This window comes from Asparagus officinalis, chromosome 4 (genome assembly GCF_001876935.1).
Source record: "Asparagus officinalis chromosome 4, Aspof.V1, whole genome shotgun sequence".
NCBI lineage: Eukaryota > Viridiplantae > Streptophyta > Magnoliopsida > Asparagales > Asparagaceae > Asparagus > Asparagus officinalis.
The window spans coordinates 87,218,874-87,236,623 of NC_033797.1; the positions used below are offsets into that span (position 1 = coordinate 87,218,874).

The 17,750-nt window shown below is 41.7% G+C and overlaps 1 protein-coding gene across 1 annotated transcript; it reads left to right on the forward strand.

Moving 5' to 3' along the window:
* On the forward strand, positions 13,081-16,648 carry LOC109837817 (arginine decarboxylase-like). Its single transcript, XM_020406182.1, has 3 exons — positions 13,081-13,241; positions 13,334-13,411; positions 14,509-16,648. Exons 1-3 carry the CDS (start codon positions 13,200-13,202, stop codon positions 16,078-16,080), a joined length of 1,692 nt encoding a protein of 563 aa, XP_020261771.1. The 5' UTR covers positions 13,081-13,199; the 3' UTR covers positions 16,081-16,648.

Below are 17,750 nucleotides of genomic sequence, written 5' to 3' on the forward strand. Positions count from 1 at the left end.
AAAATAGTATCAGTCATGATAAAAATTATTTATCACTATTTATCATAATATTTTCAAATTTTAGGGGGGTTTACACGATTCTACGTACCCTTTCAGCACCACTACAAATAGAGATACTATTCTCAACATAAGGGGGATCTTTTTTTAGAAAACGATTCTTCTAAGCTATTTTTAGGCTATTTTTCCAAGAAATATTTGCTAATTATACTGCACTACACTAAAGAACTCATGCATGTAGGCATCTAAAAATGCCTATAGGTTTCTGCACGTGGCTCGAGACAAAGAGAAGACGATGAACGTTGCTATCCAAGTCACAGAAACTCATTTGATAACGACAAGCACATGAAGTGAGTCAATGAACCATGCAAAGCAACGAACTTTGGAATAACGGAAACACGAATGGATCGGGAGCTATGCGTCGCTTACGAAAGATGAAGCGCCCCTCATGCCCCGTATAATCCACATATGATTCAATCATGGAAGCTCATAGATCTCCTCGTTGGCTTTTCCACACATTTTGAATCACGTAATTCTGAGTTCGGATGACGAAGATACGACGAAAATGGACACAACGCGCGGAATAACGCGCCAACCTCGGCGAGACACCAAGAGGTGTCTCGGCCAAGACTTGGCCGAGACACTAAGAGGTGTCTTGGCCAAGACTTGGCCGAGACATCCAAGAGTGTCTCGGCTAAGGCTTGGCCGAGACACCCATAGGTTTCTAAGCCAAATCTTGGCCGAGACACCCATAGGTGTCTCGGCCAAATCTTGGCCGAGACACCAAGGAGTGTCTCGGCCCAAGGTTGGCCGAGACACCCACGGGTGTCCGCAGACCCGAAATGCTATTTTTGGCAGATTAAACCTTTTTTTTTATCGTTAACCACCTAGATTTTTTTAATTGATCTGATATCATCCAAGAATGTGGTTAAGTGGTTACAACTAAAGATAAGATCAAATCGATCGTTCTTATCTGAAAATAGGGGTCCCTAAGCCTATAAATACAGCCCTAGGACCTTTATTTTTTTAGATCTAGAATTCTCGAGCGTTGACGAAGCCCTAGACTGAATGAGCACGAATTTCAGAAGAGAGGAGGAGATCGGAGCGAGTTCTTTAACATGAAGAAGAAGAGTTCTTTAGAACTACAGTTCTCGTTTCTTATCATTGCGATTGCCCCGTTGCAGTGATCTCGAGAAGAGTGATTATCTCGCTGTTGTTGGGATAATTTCTTTGGTTTCTTAATTCCTTCACGAATCAACGAAGCTCCGGATCCGATCTGATCGCTTGGTAGTCCATTGATATCAACGTCCTCGTCATCGGCCAAGATCCTACGTAAGCAGCGGAGGATAAACGTCTGTTACGCTGTTTAACAAAAGTTTACTTTTTTTTATTTTCATTGTGTAAGGATCTTATAAAAAGACTAACTTTTTCTTTTCATTGTAATGTTTGAAGTTATAATGAATACAGTAATGAAATCATCAATTTTCTCCCCAAACAAGCTGGCGACCATAGTGGGAGCCAATAACCTAACTGCCAAGGCTATCGTGCCGTAGCCAACGATCAAGATTACGGTGAACGAAGAGGTCGAATACGAATTCAACCAGCAAAATTTCGAGGAGTATGTCTCCTCCTCCTCCTCCTCCAGATTCGTTTCTCCTTGCAAGCGTAGGAAGGCCTCCTCCTCTAGGAAAATCCGCTGGTGTTCAGATCTACAGACCCAAGAAGATAATTTCTCCACCCCACTGCTGCAGTTGCACCTCGCGATGACCCGACAGTGTTCGATGAAGACAAAGCCACAGATCCGGACACCGCCTCCATTAAGGAGTTGACTATTGAAGGCATGCCAAATTTATCGAAGAGGGCTCGTCAAAGGTGTCGTCAACGTCTTGCTCGTCAGTTCGCCATGGCTTTGGAGCAAGTGGACGAACTCTGCTACCAAGCGGATCTAGAGTTCAGAAAGCACCAAGTGGCTAAGTCGTCGCTACAACAAGCATTAGGGTCCTCCTCCCAACCGTCAACTAACAAATGTGTTCGTGTCAAACGAACACGTTCAACCCTCGAGGAGCATATCTAGAAACGTCACGCACTACTTGCACACTCACGGATTCTCACACAAAAAGTACAGAAATTGCAGCAGGAGGAGGTGGTTAAGAAGCCAGCAAGATCTAAGCAGGTTTGGGTGCTGAAGGCCAAAATAGCACCTCTACCTGACAAGTGACTGTAGTCGTGTCTTTTGCTCGATTCCAGATCTGAGGCTATTCCCCAGCTTTCGTCAATTTCAGATCCCGCTCTTTTTGTTTCTGCACCTCCTGTGAAGCACTATGACAGCGTGGATCTCTCCAAATCTAGAATTTTGTTGAAGGATCGCCTTGGTCCTCTACATGAAGATCGAAACAGATCTGTGATCAAAGAATGCTTAGGCATAATGAATGAACCCCGAGCAACTCGTCGAGCTGGGGGTCGTACTCGCCCTTGCAACAAGTCTGAGCCTTCTCGTAAGGAGAAAACTCCTATAACTGACTGCCTCGGACTGCATGTCGAAGTCCAAGAGCCCGTTAAGGTCCCACGCTCACGAACGCGTAGCTTAAAACGTGCGACTCTTGAGAGTGCCAACAAGGCAACAAATCCTCAGAAGGGAATGTGTTTGTCATACAACGACGTTATACCTAAGAAGTCGTGCTAACATACGATAGATTGCTCCGGTCATCATGTCGATGAGTTGCACTATCAGGCTGGGGGTACGAACATATCTCGAAAGAGAGATACCCAGGAAATAGACTTTCATTGTCTGTGTGCCGAGCTTATCAGCGCAGTATTATCAGCGTGTAGCTACCCTAAGGCCGCTCTACAGAGGGTCTCGATATTCCAAAGGCTTTCCTCTGAAGCGTTGAAAACTAGGCCAATGTGTTTCCGTTGAAAAATATCAGCTACGCAAGATGACGAATTCCCAGAGGTCACTATCAATATGGTTGATAAAGGGAAGTCAACACAAAGTTTTAGTCCCTGTTATTTTTTGAACGTATCCCAATGTATAACTCGGTTACGCGTGGGAACTACTAGACGTATAGACTATCAGAGAATGCAGAGGGGATTATCCTCGTATGATGAAGCGTCAGATGCCAACTCCGCAATCGCTTCTGATAATACGACATCCAGCCCAGGACAATCCCACGAGGTACTTATGATTAACACCAAGGAAGTAGCCAAAATGGTGGAGGATGATCTAGCTGTATAAAGAAGAGGAGCTCGTCAGATCTACACTTCCCGGTTCCTTCCTTGAGATCGCCCCGTTGCGGTAATCTCGAGAAGAGTGGTTATCTCGCCATTGCCGAGATAACTGCTTCGGTTTCTTGATTCCTCCGCGAATCAACGAAGCTTCGGATCTGATCTGATTATTTGGTGGTCCACGGATATCAATGTCCCCATCACAGGCCAAGATCCCACACAAGCAGCAGGCGATAAACACCCGTTGCGCTATTTGACGAGAGTTGTACTTTTTTTTATTTTTATTATTTAAAGGTCTTATAAAAAGACTAATTTTTATTTTCATTGTAATGTTTGAAGTTGTAATGAACACAACAATGAACAAATCGACTTTCTTCCCAAACAAGCTGGTGACCATAGTGGGAGCTAACAACCTAACTGCCAAGGCTGTCGTGCTGTAGCCAACGATCAAGATCACGGTGAACGAAGAGGTCAAATACGAATTTGACCAGCAAAAGTTCGAGGAGTATGTCTCCTCCTCCTCCTCTAGATCCGCCTCTTCTTGCAAGCGCAGGAATACCTCCTCCTCCAGGAAAATCCGCTGGTCTTCAGATCTAAAGACCTAAGAAGACGATCTCTCTGTCGCCCCTGCTGCAGTTGTACCTCGCGATGACCCGACAGTGTTCGATGAAGACAAAGCCACAGATCCGGACACCGCCTCCATTAAGGAGTTGACTATTGAAGGCATGCCAAATTTATCGAAGAGGGCTCGTCAAAGGTGTCGTCAACGTCTTGCTCGTCAGTTCGCCATGGCTTTGGAGCAAGTGGACGAACTCTGCTACCAAGCGGATCTAGAGTTCAGAAAGCACCAAGTGGCTAAGTCGTCGCTACAACAAGCATTAGGGTCCTCCTCCCAACCGTCAACTAACAAATGTGTTCGTGTCAAACGAACACGTTCAACCCTCGAGGAGCATATCTAGAAACGTCACGCACTACTTGCACACTCACGGATTCTCACACAAAAAGTACAGAAATTGCAGCAGGAGGAGGTGGTTAAGAAGCCAGCAAGATCTAAGCAGGTTTGGGTGCTGAAGGCCAAAATAGCACCTCTACCTGACAAGTGACTGTAGTCGTGTCTTTTGCTCGATTCCAGATCTGAGGCTATTCCCCAGCTTTCGTCAATTTCAGATCCCGCTCTTTTTGTTTCTGCACCTCCTGTGAAGCACTATGACAGCGTGGATCTCTCCAAATCTAGAATTTTGTTGAAGGATCGCCTTGGTCCTCTACATGAAGATCGAAACAGATCTGTGATCAAAGAATGCTTAGGCATAATGAATGAACCCCGAGCAACTCGTCGAGCTGGGGGTCGTACTCGCCCTTGCAACAAGTCTGAGCCTTCTCGTAAGGAGAAAACTCCTATAACTGACTGCCTCGGACTGCATGTCGAAGTCCAAGAGCCCGTTAAGGTCCCACGCTCACGAACGCGTAGCTTAAAACGTGCGACTCTTGAGAGTGCCAACAAGGCAACAAATCCTCAGAAGGGAATGTGTTTGTCATACAACGACGTTATACCTAAGAAGTCGTGCTAACATACGATAGATTGCTCCGGTCATCATGTCGATGAGTTGCACTATCAGGCTGGGGGTACGAACATATCTCGAAAGAGAGATACCCAGGAAATAGACTTTCATTGTCTGTGTGCCGAGCTTATCAGCGCAGTATTATCAGCGTGTAGCTACCCTAAGGCCGCTCTACAGAGGGTCTCGATATTCCAAAGGCTTTCCTCTGAAGCGTTGAAAACTAGGCCAATGTGTTTCCGTTGAAAAATATCAGCTACGCAAGATGACGAATTCCCAGAGGTCACTATCAATATGGTTGATAAAGGGAAGTCAACACAAAGTTTTAGTCCCTGTTATTTTTTGAACGTATCCCAATGTATAACTCGGTTACGCGTGGGAACTACTAGACGTATAGACTATCAGAGAATGCAGAGGGGATTATCCTCGGATGATGAAGCGTCAGATGCCAACTCCGCAATCGCTTCTGATAATACGACATCCAGCCCAGGACAATCCCACGAGGTACTTATGATTAACACCAAGGAAGTAGCCAAAATGGTGGAGGATGATCTAGCTAAGCAGAAAGAAGCATTCAAAATCGAAATGGAAATAACTATACAGGAGATGAGACAAATGCACGACCAACAGATTCGAGCCTTATCGAATCAGCTAGGTGAATCCAGTCATCACAATAATATTAGCCAAGCAGCTAGCGATTCAGACGTGGATGAATACATCAATGCTGATGATCCTCCGGTGACCAAAACGCTAGGGGTGGCCCCACTGAGAATAACAACGTTGGGAGTGGTCCCACCAATGATGACAACACTAGGGGTGACCCCATTATTCCTCCTCAAAATCGACCAAAGAAGGATACAGATGAGGACGAAAAGATGAAAGACCTCGAGAGCAAAATCAACACTCTGATGTCTGCTCGAGAGGTGAAGATGACCGATATTCTGTGTTCTTACCCAAGAGAGTGGGATTCGATACCGTATCCGACGAAGTTCAACCTAGTCCACTTCATGTCATTCGATGGGAAAGGCTCGCTCACTCAGCATCTGATCTACTATAAGTCTCACTTGGGCATTATCTCCGACAATGAAGCCATGATGGGTCGGTCATTCGTTAGCATCCTTCGCGGACCTGTCTTCAATTGGTACCACCATCTCAAACCCAGAAGTATCAACAGCTGGGAAGACCTAGAGAGCCTATTCCTTACTCACTTCTTTGATGATGACGCTGATGTGTCAATCAGGATACTCTTTGATGAGAAACAAGAAGACAACAAGACAGTCGGTGACTTCATCAAGCGCTTCCGGAATAAAGCGATGAACTGCCAAGATCCGATCATAGAGGACTTCATCCTCCAAACCTATGACAACAACCTCTCATTAGACATGTTGGAAGTTATGGGAGTAGCACCCTCCAATACCTGGAAAGAGTTAAATATGCGCAAAGAGCGGGCCGAACGCTTCCTCAGAAGGAAGAAGGCCGAGAGGGGCCAACCGACGGCTAATTCTCCGAACTTAAACTTCACCTCTCATGGTAAGGGGAAGGCACCTGTAGCAGTTGTTGACGTTAATCAGACATCACAGCAACAACCCCGAAGACAATAAAAGACTTCGGATCCGAGACTCTAAAATAATACTCCTTCAAGGACGTGGATGTTCCAGCTATTTTTGAATCCCTTCTGGAAAACAACAAGATCAAGCTACCACCTATTATAAATCAGGAGGAAGCTGATAATACTTTGAATCCAAAGTACTGTACGTACCACAAGAGGATCCTTCATCCCACCAAGGCTTGCTTCGCTCTCAAAAATAGCATCCAAATCTTAGTTGAAGCCGGCGTCATAATGCTAAATTAGGCTGAATCAAGACTCCGACAAGTATAAGAGTATAAACTGTTCCTTTCTACACTCCGAAGAGTATACGAGTATAAACTGATTCTCAATCCTCTAACCAATATATGAGGTTAAACTGCTCCCTGGTACTCTAATAGGTATATGAGTCTAAACTGTTTCCTACCTTCGACGGGAAGTTCCTGGAGAATTTTATACATAATATTCTTAATGATAACCCAATCACGCAATTGAGTTCAATATTAGACCCAGTCTTGCAAGAAGCTGGGAGTGGATGATCCATGTAACGGGAAGTTCCCAAAAGAATTTTGTATAGTGTATTCTTAGGGATAACCCGGTCGCTACAAGAAGGTCAGGAATAAGAAACTCCCACTCAAACTCCCGCTACGTCTGTGCACTCAACACTCCCATTGTTAGAGTCTGGACATAGTACTCAGAATTTTAATCTTCTATTTATTAACAATTGTCAAACACCTCCATGTTAGGTATTTGTCACTTAACACTAGGAACCCCCTTTGAGTGATTTGTACGAATCAACACTCCCTCTGTAATTTGTACTCCCACTCTCACTGTTCACTTGGTCAAACCTTCCTAGAGTTAGGACCACAATCAAAATCCCCTCCCGATTCCTTCAATGAATGAGAGGTCCACAAATTGAGTGATCAAACCTATAAAAGTTAGGATCGTCTCAAAACTCCTCACTCGGTCAAACATTCCTACAGTTAGGACCACAACCAAAATCCCCTCTCGATTCCTTCCATAAACGAGAGGTCCAGTTTTAAATTGAGCGATCAAACCTATAAAAGTTAGGATTGTCTCAAACCCCCACTCGGTCAAACCTGTAAGCAGTTAGGGCCAGAATCAGAATTCCTTTTCGATAAACGATAGGCTTTCACTCCTCCCCCTTAGGTCAAACCTATAAAAGTTAGGACTAAAGTCGGAATTTCTTTTTTAGATCAAGTAACCAATCCTATAAAAGTTAGGGTTACCTGAATCTATTAGATTCTCGGAGTAGAGATCCCACTCTTAGTTTCACCGGTCCGGATTCTTGAAGTGGAGATCCCACTTGGAGTTTTCTTTGCAATTGGAAATAGAATATAAAATTCTTCTTTTCCAGTATCGGGTTTGTCTTTGCCCTAAGAGAAGACACCACCTTTTTAATTCTCATAATCCATGCCTAACACGCATAGGGAATTTTATCCCAAAGTCTAAGTAGGGATAAGTCAGCGCCTAACACGCATTGTCGGTTAGTCTTTAACCGTAAAAAGGACAAAAGCCCAAATATTCGATATTATGGCAGATTGTTATTAATAACACCATAATCCGTGCCTAACACGAGCGGGGAATTTTATCCCGAAGCCTAAGTAGGGATAAGTCAGCGCCTAACACGCATTGCCGATTAGTCTTTAACCGTAAAAAGGATAAAAGTCCACATATTCGACAATATGACAGGTTGTTATTAATAACACCATAATCCGTGCCTCACACGTATGGGGAATTTTATCCCTAATCCTAAGTAGGGATAAGTCAGCGCCTAACACACGTTGCCGGTTTAGTCTTTCATCGATTGAAGAAGAAAGCAGAATCCAAGTCTGGGGAATTTTATCCCAAAACCTAAGTAGGGATAAGTCAGCGCCTAACACGCGTTGTCGGTTACTCTTTAACCATAAAAAGGATAAAAGCCCACATATTTGACATTGTGACAGATTGTTATTAATAACACCATAATCCGTGCCTCACACGTACGTGGAATTTTATCCTGAATCCTAAGAAGGGATAAGTCAGCGCATAACAGGCATTACCGGTTTAGTCTTTCACCGATTGAAGAAGATACCAGAATCCAAGTCTGGGGACTTTCATCCCAAATCCTAAAAAGGGATAAGTCAACACCTAACGTGCGTTGCCGGGTAGTCTATTCCCGTAAGAAAGACGAAGTCTACGTATTCAATATCATAGCATTAAGAGAGTTAACTCTCTTAGCACAACGTTACATGTGAAAATGAGTTTAAACAATTCACATGCTAGTCCGATTTAAACGGTAATCGGTAAAGGCATATCAAACCCGTTGAAGGCTGAGGGTTTGCCAAAAATCCTAAATTCTACGCCTAACACGTGTCGCCGTTTAGTCTTTTCACGTGAGAAAGACGAAGTCTACGTATTCAATATCGTAACACTAAGAGATTTAACTCTCTTAGCACAATGTTACGTGCAGAACGAACTTAAACAATTCGCATGCTAGCCCGACTTAAACGGAAGTCGGTAAAGGCTCATCAAACCCATTGATGGCTGAGGGTTTGCTAAAAATCCTATATATGCAAGAGACATTAACGCACCAGCCCCATTAGTTAGTCTCGTGACTGGAGCATCCAACAACTTCGGGATAAGATCCATATCTGCAGACGAAACAACTTTAGTAGTTGGTCCTACAGCCTGAAATTTGGGACCGCCATGCTCTAATACCTTAAGAGCTTAAACTATGTATACTCTAGCAAACGTACGAGTATAAACTGAGTCAATGCCGGGCAATCTGAAATCCTAAGGTCAACGCCGGTCAATGCGTAACCCTAGGTCAACGCCAATCAACGCGTTATGATGAAAAGTCAACAACGGGCGATCCAAAACCCTAATGTCAACATCGATCAATGCGTAACCCTAGGTTAACGTCAGTCAACACGTTGTAATGAAAAATCAATGACAGGCGATCCGAAACCCTAAAGTCAACGTCGATCAACACGTAACCCTAGGTTAACGCCAGTCAACGTGTTGCAATGAAAAGTCAATATCATTCAACGCATAGCCCTAAGTTAATATATTGTGACGGAGATAGTCAGTTCTAAGTCATCTCGATGACATGAGCTAAAATCAACTCACCAGTTTTCGATTCAAGACTTCGACGACGGCCAGACGATAAACGCAGCGCCGTAAGAATTTTAGCTGTTCGTTAAAATATTGAATAGACTAAAAATCAAAGGAGTCGTGAGTCAGAACTAACTACAGATCCTTTTACACCGACTGAAGGTTGGACCGATCACATCCAAAGTATTTCAGGCTCCTCTATAAAAGAAACAAAACTGAAATACTTTGGAGGGGGTATCTGTAGGCGTCTAAAAATGCCTATAGGTTCCCGCACGCGGCTCAAGACAAAGAGAAGATGATGAACGTTGCTATCCAAGTCACAAAAATTCATTTGACAATGACAAGCGCATGAAGTAAGTCAACGAACCATGCAAAGCAACAGAACTTTGGAATAACGGAAACATGAATGGATAGGGAGCTACGCGTCGCTTATGAAAGATGAAGCGCCCCTCATGCCCCATATACTCCACATATGATTCAATCATGGAAGATTGTAGATCACCTCGTCAGCTTTCCAACGCATTTTGAATCACGTAATTCTGAGTTCGGATGACGAAGATACGACGAAAACGGACACCACGTGCGGAATAACGCGCCAAGCCTCGGCGAGACACCAAGAGGTGTCTCGGCCAAGACTTGGCCGAGACACCTATGGGTGTCTCGGCCAAGTCTTGGCCGAGACACCCATAGGTGTCTCGGCCAAATCTTGACTGAGACACCAAGGAGTGTCTCGGCCCAAGGTTGGCCGAGACACCCATGGGTGTCCGCAGACCCGAAATGCTGTTTTTGGCAGATTAAAGCTGTTTTTCAATCGTTAACCATCTGGATTTGTTTTAATTGATCTGATATCATCCAAAAACACGGTTAAGTGGTTACAACTGAAGTAAGATCAAATCAATCGTTCTTATCTGAAAACAGGGGATCCTTAAGCCTATAAATACAGCCCTAGGGCCTTTATTTTTTCAGATCTGAAATTCTCGAACATTGGCGAAGCCCTGCTGAGGAGGAGATCTGAGCGAGTTCTTTAACACGAAGAAGAAGAGTTTGTTAGATCTGCAGTTCCCGTTTCTTATCCTTGAGATTGCCCCGTTGCGGTGATCTCGAGAAGAGTGATTATCTCGCTGTTGCCGAGATAATTATTTTGGTATCTTGATTCCTTCGCGAATCAACGAAGCTCCGGATCCGATCTGATCGCTTGGTAGTCCACGGATATCAACGTCCCCGTCACCAGCCAAGATCCCACGCAAGCAGCGGAGGATAAACGTCAGTTGCGCTGTTTGACAAAAGTTTACTTTTTTTTGTTTTCATTGTGTAAGGGTCTTATAAAATAACTAACCTTTTCTTTTCATTGTAATATTTGAAGTTGTAATGAATACAACAATGAAATCATCAACTTTCTCCCCAAACAATGCATTCTTTATTTTTCCACTCAAGTTCACCAGTTGACTTGATCGTCGAAGGTACAACGGGGGAACGAATCCCCGTCCTCTCACGAGTTTCTATTTGTGCAGGCTAAAAGATACTAAAGTCAAAACGAGATATTCAGAGAAGTGAGCGGCCCCTAATCAACCTCACCCCCCATATATTTGACTGTTTGGTTACTTAACATCAACAGTTATACTATATTATATTATATTATGTAACTAATATATTATATTAGATATATTATAATATAGTATATTAGATACTATATGAGCACCCTTTAAACTTAACACACAAATACTAAACTTGAAACACTTTTTTGATATTTTAAGACTTTGTTTGGCTTCCAAGATGTTTTTCTTATTATATTTTTTTAGAAAAACGCATTGGTGTTGTATTTTTTCTCCTAAAATGTTTTGCAGACAGAGAAAATATTTAGTTGTACAGAAGTGGAAGTTAGATGTAAATACTGCATCAGAATCTATGGTATGTCAAAGAAATGCATTAGAGTGAGATGAGCAGTTGGGATGTGTAAAATTCCATTGAAATTTAATAAAAATGAAATAGTATATTTACAGACATCAAGCTGTTCAATAATTGTGCTGCCAAAATTCATACTGACATTTCCAGTCTAATAATGTCCTCAAAATCTGACTCAAAATTGTCCACATGCATCTGCGATCTTATGTACAAGATCAATACCCTCTAGCTTAGTAATGACTCATGTACTTATAAGCTACCAACGAAATAGACAAAATAATTACCATAATCCATAAATCAATATAGCTGAGACCTTTGAATAAGTGAGATTTCAACCAAAAGTCAAATCAAAGCTCCTGAACCAGTTGAACTCTAACAATTTGTGTTGCTCAAAGGTTTGATTCCAGCGATGACATCACGATAGTCAGTAGTCAAGCAACATGGCAATAATAAGCATATAGTTTATGAAAATAACATTTTATATGAATCAAATTCCCAAAAAAACAAGAACGACCAAGAACATTTCCCCCCAAGCAAATAAATTTTCACAAATAAAACAGTCACTAAGCAGAAAAAATTCAACAATTTGTGAGGTTAGTTTCTGTGTAAATTTACGTTTTGAGATCAATAAACCCTGCAGCAGCTTCATTTCAGATTACATCACAAATAATTTAAAATTCTTCCAAAATTTCTCAGATCAATCAATAAAAGTTGATCTAAAAATGTTGACAATAAAATTGATCAAATGTTGGAGGAATCAAAGATAAAACAGAATAATAGGAGAAAAGGAGTCAGTGAGAGGAGATCAGGTGATGAGGAGAGAAATAGTATACCTTCAACAGAGATTTGACAGAAAAGGAGGACGGCGGCAGTCATCGATTTCGTTATAAAGATGGAGGCGGTGGTCTACTGGAAGGAGACAGCGATGGTGACTTCGTTGGAGTGGTAGTGGCAACGATCTATTGGGAGGAGACGACGACAACGATGACGATCAGTTCGTGAGAACACTGGTGAGCGGACTTGGAGGAGACGACGACGGCAACAGGACTTGGAGGAGATAGCGACGGCGATGGACTTGGGGGAGACGGAGGCGATGATGGGACTTGGAGGAGACCACAATGACAACGGCAATTGCGGAAACAGTGACGACGACTTCGTGGTTGCGAGGCGCGGCGACGATCTGGAGATGGTGAGGGACAATCTAAAGTTGGGGGTCGATATTTTGGGGAAAACGAAAACCGTAGGCTTAAAATAATTTTTTGTTGTTTTGAGAAAAGTGTTGAAATTCTAGGATGGTTGTGTTTTAGGACAGAAAAACAGATTAGTTCCCAAAATTTTTAAATTATTTTAGCAGAAACAAAACAGAAACGACGTAACATAGCCTTATTGTGTTTCTTACTTCTGCAATCGTAGCCTAATAAAAATACTATAGTTTCTAAACATATGTAGTGTTCTACTTTTGCGTAAGGGTGGCACTAGGGGCACACCTCCAACCACATCCTCTCTCATTTGCTACAGTGCACCGGGCCCCACATGTGATTTTAAAAATTTTAAATCATATGTGGGATCTGATGCACTGTAGCAAATGAGAGAGGGGGTGTGGCTGGAGGTGTGGTTGGAGTGTGCCCGTATCATTTTCCTTTGCGTAAACATGATCGAAACGCTAAAAACACTATAGTTTCTCCGAACGGTCCCTTAGATTTTAATCGGAGGACCCACGCGGCCACGCCGAACGAATTTGTTTTCCTTTCCCCTCCATCGGATAAGTACTCTCCCCGCCCTCCTCCTCTCGTTATTCCCAGCCATTTCTAGCGACGATGATTTCAGCGACTTCTCATTTTCTACCGGACGTTTCCCAGGTTTCTTCGCAAACCCATTCCTTATTTTTATTTTTTTTAAACTTCACTGCTTCCGCTTGCAAATTGAAATAATAAATTCTTAAACATTGCAGTTAAAGATTGCCGAAAGTGATGACTTTGTCAATAAGAGATATTGGGGTCGGCATGGGAGGAGGCTGGCTGTCTCAATGGTATCTTTCATCTCCTTTTAACTCCGTCTTTCCTTTTTAAAGCGCATATTACGGATTTCCTCGTTTGGGTTCTCCTATTCAGGAGAGAATCTCAAGTGGTTCTTCTGATTTCTCTTTCTTTAATAAAATGTGCAGCAACTGTTTGTGGAAATGTCTCTGTATACTATCTAACTGTGCAAAGAGATTATCAATGTGGGATGACAGTTAACGAAACATAAGTGGGGTATACATTAAAAGATGGGATAATAAATGAATGCATCCCTAGTAAATTGAAGGTTGCTTCTATTGAGAATGAAACGATAGAGACTCAACTAGTGAACTAGTTAGGAAAAGTGACAATATTATGGTTAATGGGGCAAAGAGATTTAGGGGTAGACCCAAGAGAACTTGGTTGGAAACGATTAAGAAGTATATGATTATGACTAATTTAACGGAGGAGACGACCTGGAATATTACAGAATGGAGGAATAGGATTCATGTAGCCGACTGCCAGCATTTGGGATAAAAATTTTGCTATCGTTGTTGTTGTGGGTATGTTAAAATGCAAAGATTTGGATTCAGGATTTTCTTTCTTTCTTTTGTGAGTGTGTTGTGTGGGGCTAAAGTTGACTGCATGTTTTCATATGTTTGAATGGATGTGTATTTTTCATTACGTTTGGGTTACGTGAGCAGTGTATCCCTGTATTACTTAATCCTATGTCATAGGATGAATTCAGCATGATTGTGCCGAACCCCTTTGGCTCATACTAGTTGATAGTTCTGGCAGACATTAGTAAAGGAATGAATTTGTCATCTTATTTAGCTTTGAGGACCCAAACCTTTTGTTTTTAAGTAACAATTTTGGATTATAATTGAAATTCTACCTGGTTCTTTTGATGTTGGTTCTTACTTCTCATGTCCAAAAACCAATTCATCCAAAAGGTAAGCTATTGGGTTCTGGGGTAATAATGTCTTGGCACTCTCAACACACCCAAATATAACGTGTTTCTTCTTAGACTTCAATGTATTCATGCATCTTATTGGCGATTAATAATATTCAATTTATCTAATCTGCTTCATTGTAGAAAGTTCATCATGTGATATTCAATTTCTTACAGAACAGCACAAAGCCAGTAGAGAAGCAAAAGTCGACATCATCAGGTATCCGGAAAATTTTAAATACCAATCTGGTCCTTCCTGTGTCTCCAAAAACCACTCAACATAGCACTGCTCCCTTGGTCGATGCACTAAAATCTTGCTCTGGACAAGATGTTGCCTGTTTCCACTTTCCCGGACACAACAGAGGGAAAGCAGCTCCTCCTTCACTATCTCATCTCACATCTCTAAAACCATTTCTCCATGACCTCCCTGAGCTCCCTGAACTCGACGATCTCTTCTCCCCAAAGGGCGTAATTTTAAATGCCCAGAAACAAGCTGCAGAACTGTTCGGTGCATCTGACACATGGTTTCTTGTCGGAGGCACAACCTGCGGCATCCAAGCATCAATAATGGCCACTTGTTCGCCAGGTGAAACTCTAATTCTTTCAAGGAATTCTCACATTTCTGCAACATCTAGCTTAATCTTATCAGGTGCCATACCAAAGTACATTGTACCAGAGTATAATTCTCAGTGGGATATTGCTGGTGGAATTACTCCATCACAGGTTGAAAATGCTTTGAAAGATTTGGAGGTAGTTGGTGAAAAGGCAGCTGCAGTGCTAATAACTTCGCCGACTTACCATGGAATTTGCAGCAACTTGAGAGAAATTGCAGAACTTTGCCATGTATGGGGTGTTCCTCTCATAGTTGATGAAGCACATGGTGCTCATTTCAGGTTTCATAATAGCCTTCCAAGCACTGCGCTCGAGCAAGGGGCTGATTTAGCTGTTCAATCTACGCATAAAGTCCTCTCCTCTTTAACTCAGTCATCGATGTTACATTCTTCAGGAAGTCTTGTTGATAAAGAGAGAGTCAGCAAATGTCTTCAGATGCTTCAAAGCTCCAGCCCGAGCTACCTACTTCTTGCGTCTCTAGACGCTGCGAGAGCTCAGTTAAGCGAAAATCCAGATACCATTTTTGACAAAGCGATGGATTTGGCAGTTGAAGCTAGGCATAAGTTAAGCATGATCCAGGGCGTATCACTATTGGACTTATCGAGCTTTGTTTCAGATTTTCCTTCCATTGATCCACTTCGTATAACTCTTGGTGTATCTCAGCTTGGCATTTCTGGTTATACGGCAGATGAGATATTATCTCAAGAAGCACAAGTAATCTGTGAGCTAGTTGGAAGCCGATCCTTAACATTCGCAATTAACTTGGGTACTTGTAGAAAGGATATCCAGAGACTTGCGTTAGCAACAGAGCATTTGTCGACGGCTTACTGCCAGAAAATTGAATTGGGAAACAATTCGAAGGGTGGCCTTTATGAACACTTCAACGAAATTACTTTTGGATTGAGTCCAAGAGAGGCGTTCTTTGCAAAGAAGAGGAAAGTAGCTATCTCGGAGAGCACGGGGCAAGTATGCGGAGAGTTGATCTCTTCATATCCACCCGGTATTCCAGTGCTTATTCCTGGGGAGATTATAACTGAGAAGACTTTATCCTATCTCCTGAACGTCAAGAGGATGGGTGCTGCAATTAGTGGAGCAGCTGATCATCAACTTTCTTCACTACTTGTCTGCAATACGTAACAACATCTCTAGTAACTTTTCACACTGTTCAGCTTTGTGAGGAATCGTCAGAACAGTTGAGGGGATAGCAAAACAGTTGAAACGAGGGTTAGTTAGAGGACAACCCCTTGTAGTATCATGGTTTTGAACTTACTACTACTCTAGTTTTGTTTTTACAGATAGACCCTTTGAGTGAAATCTTTTTGACTCTTTTACCCCAAAGGAATAGAAATTTGTTTTTTGACAAATAGTGCGCACTAGGGTCAAAGAGTCAAAAAGATTGACTTAAGGAGTCTATCTGCAAAATTAAAACTAGAGGGATAGTAAGTTAAAAAATGTTGGGGGTCTGTCTGCAATTAACCCTTGAAACAAATAGGATTTAGCTTGGGGGAGGAAATCAAAAGATGGGTACGGGAAGGAATGAATTTTGATAAGAATGAGGGTACACGGAACAAAAGAAAGCTGATGGTAGAGGATTCATGAGGCCAGCTTCTAGATTGTATGTATCGTAAGTACAGTTGATTTTCGTGTTTTTGTTCCTTTTTTTGGAAGCAAAGTCTTCCAATCGTATATATTACTTATTTAGCTATTAGTCCTTGTTGACCTGAAGTAGGAGGTTTTCTTTCTGTACGAGTTTGTGATTCTTATATGTGTAAAGCTAAGCTTGGTAGTGGTCACTTTGTGTTATATTACTTTATTTTAGTTAGATTTACAGTAACTCACCAAGACACAAAATCTGGTTCTGTTGCATCTTGGGGAGGAAAAGAAACAACTTCGCAATTCCTTGGTACTTATTGTAGTCTTATGATTAGACAGCTACCTATAAAATATGAAGAGCAAGGAGCATAAAGGGCTGTTTGTTTGCCTAAAAAAAGAGGGAAATTAAGGAATAGAAAACCTATTTCTAAGAAAATTTGTTTTAAGATTGTTTGGTTGGCTAGAAAAAAGAAGGAAATCAAAGAACGGGAGATGAGTTGTCATATTATTATTGGATGATGTGGGTGATTTTTTAAGAAAATTTGTTTTGAGGTTGTTGAGATGAGTTGTCATATTATTATTGGATGATGTGGGTGATTTTTTAAGAAAATTTGTTTTGAGGTTGTTTGGTTGGCTAAAATTTAAGAAAATTTGTTTTGAGGTTGTTTGGTTGGCTAAAAAAATAAGGAAATAAATTATAAGAAACCTATTTCCTGTAATAGGTTCTCTTCTTGTGTTTGGTTCATTCATAAAAATAAGAAAATAGATGAGATGAGATGAGTTGTCATTATATTATTGGATGATGTGACCCACACTTAAGGATATCAATTTCCTAGTTTTTTTGGAGGAAATGAGTGGAAATAAAATGTTAATGAGATGAGATGAGTTGTCGTCATATTATTGGATAATGTGAGTGATTTTTAAAAATAAGATGTGATGGAGATGAGATGAGTTGGATGATGTGACTCATTTTTTGTGTTTGGTTTATTTTTAGGAAATGATATGAGATGAGTTGTGAGATGAAAATAATATTTTATTGGATGTTGTGGTGAGTTTTAGGAGGTGAAAATGGATAAAAATAATATTTTATTAATTTCCATGTACCCTTTTTCTTTTCTTGATTTTTAGAAAACCAACCAAACAGCCCCTAACGTCTCGTTTGGTACGTGGGAGTAAGTGAGAATATAATACAATTCCAACTCTTTATTCATGCG

Coding starts and splice junctions, on each gene's coding strand:
- LOC109837817 (XM_020406182.1), top strand. CDS start 13,200: ATGATTTCAGCGACTTCTCATTTTCTACCGGACGTTTCCCAG. Junction 13,242..13,333: donor TTCTACCGGACGTTTCCCAG/GTTTCTTCGCAA, acceptor TAAACATTGCAG/TTAAAGATTGCCGAAAGTGA. Junction 13,412..14,508: donor GGAGGCTGGCTGTCTCAATG/GTATCTTTCATC, acceptor AATTTCTTACAG/AACAGCACAAAGCCAGTAGA.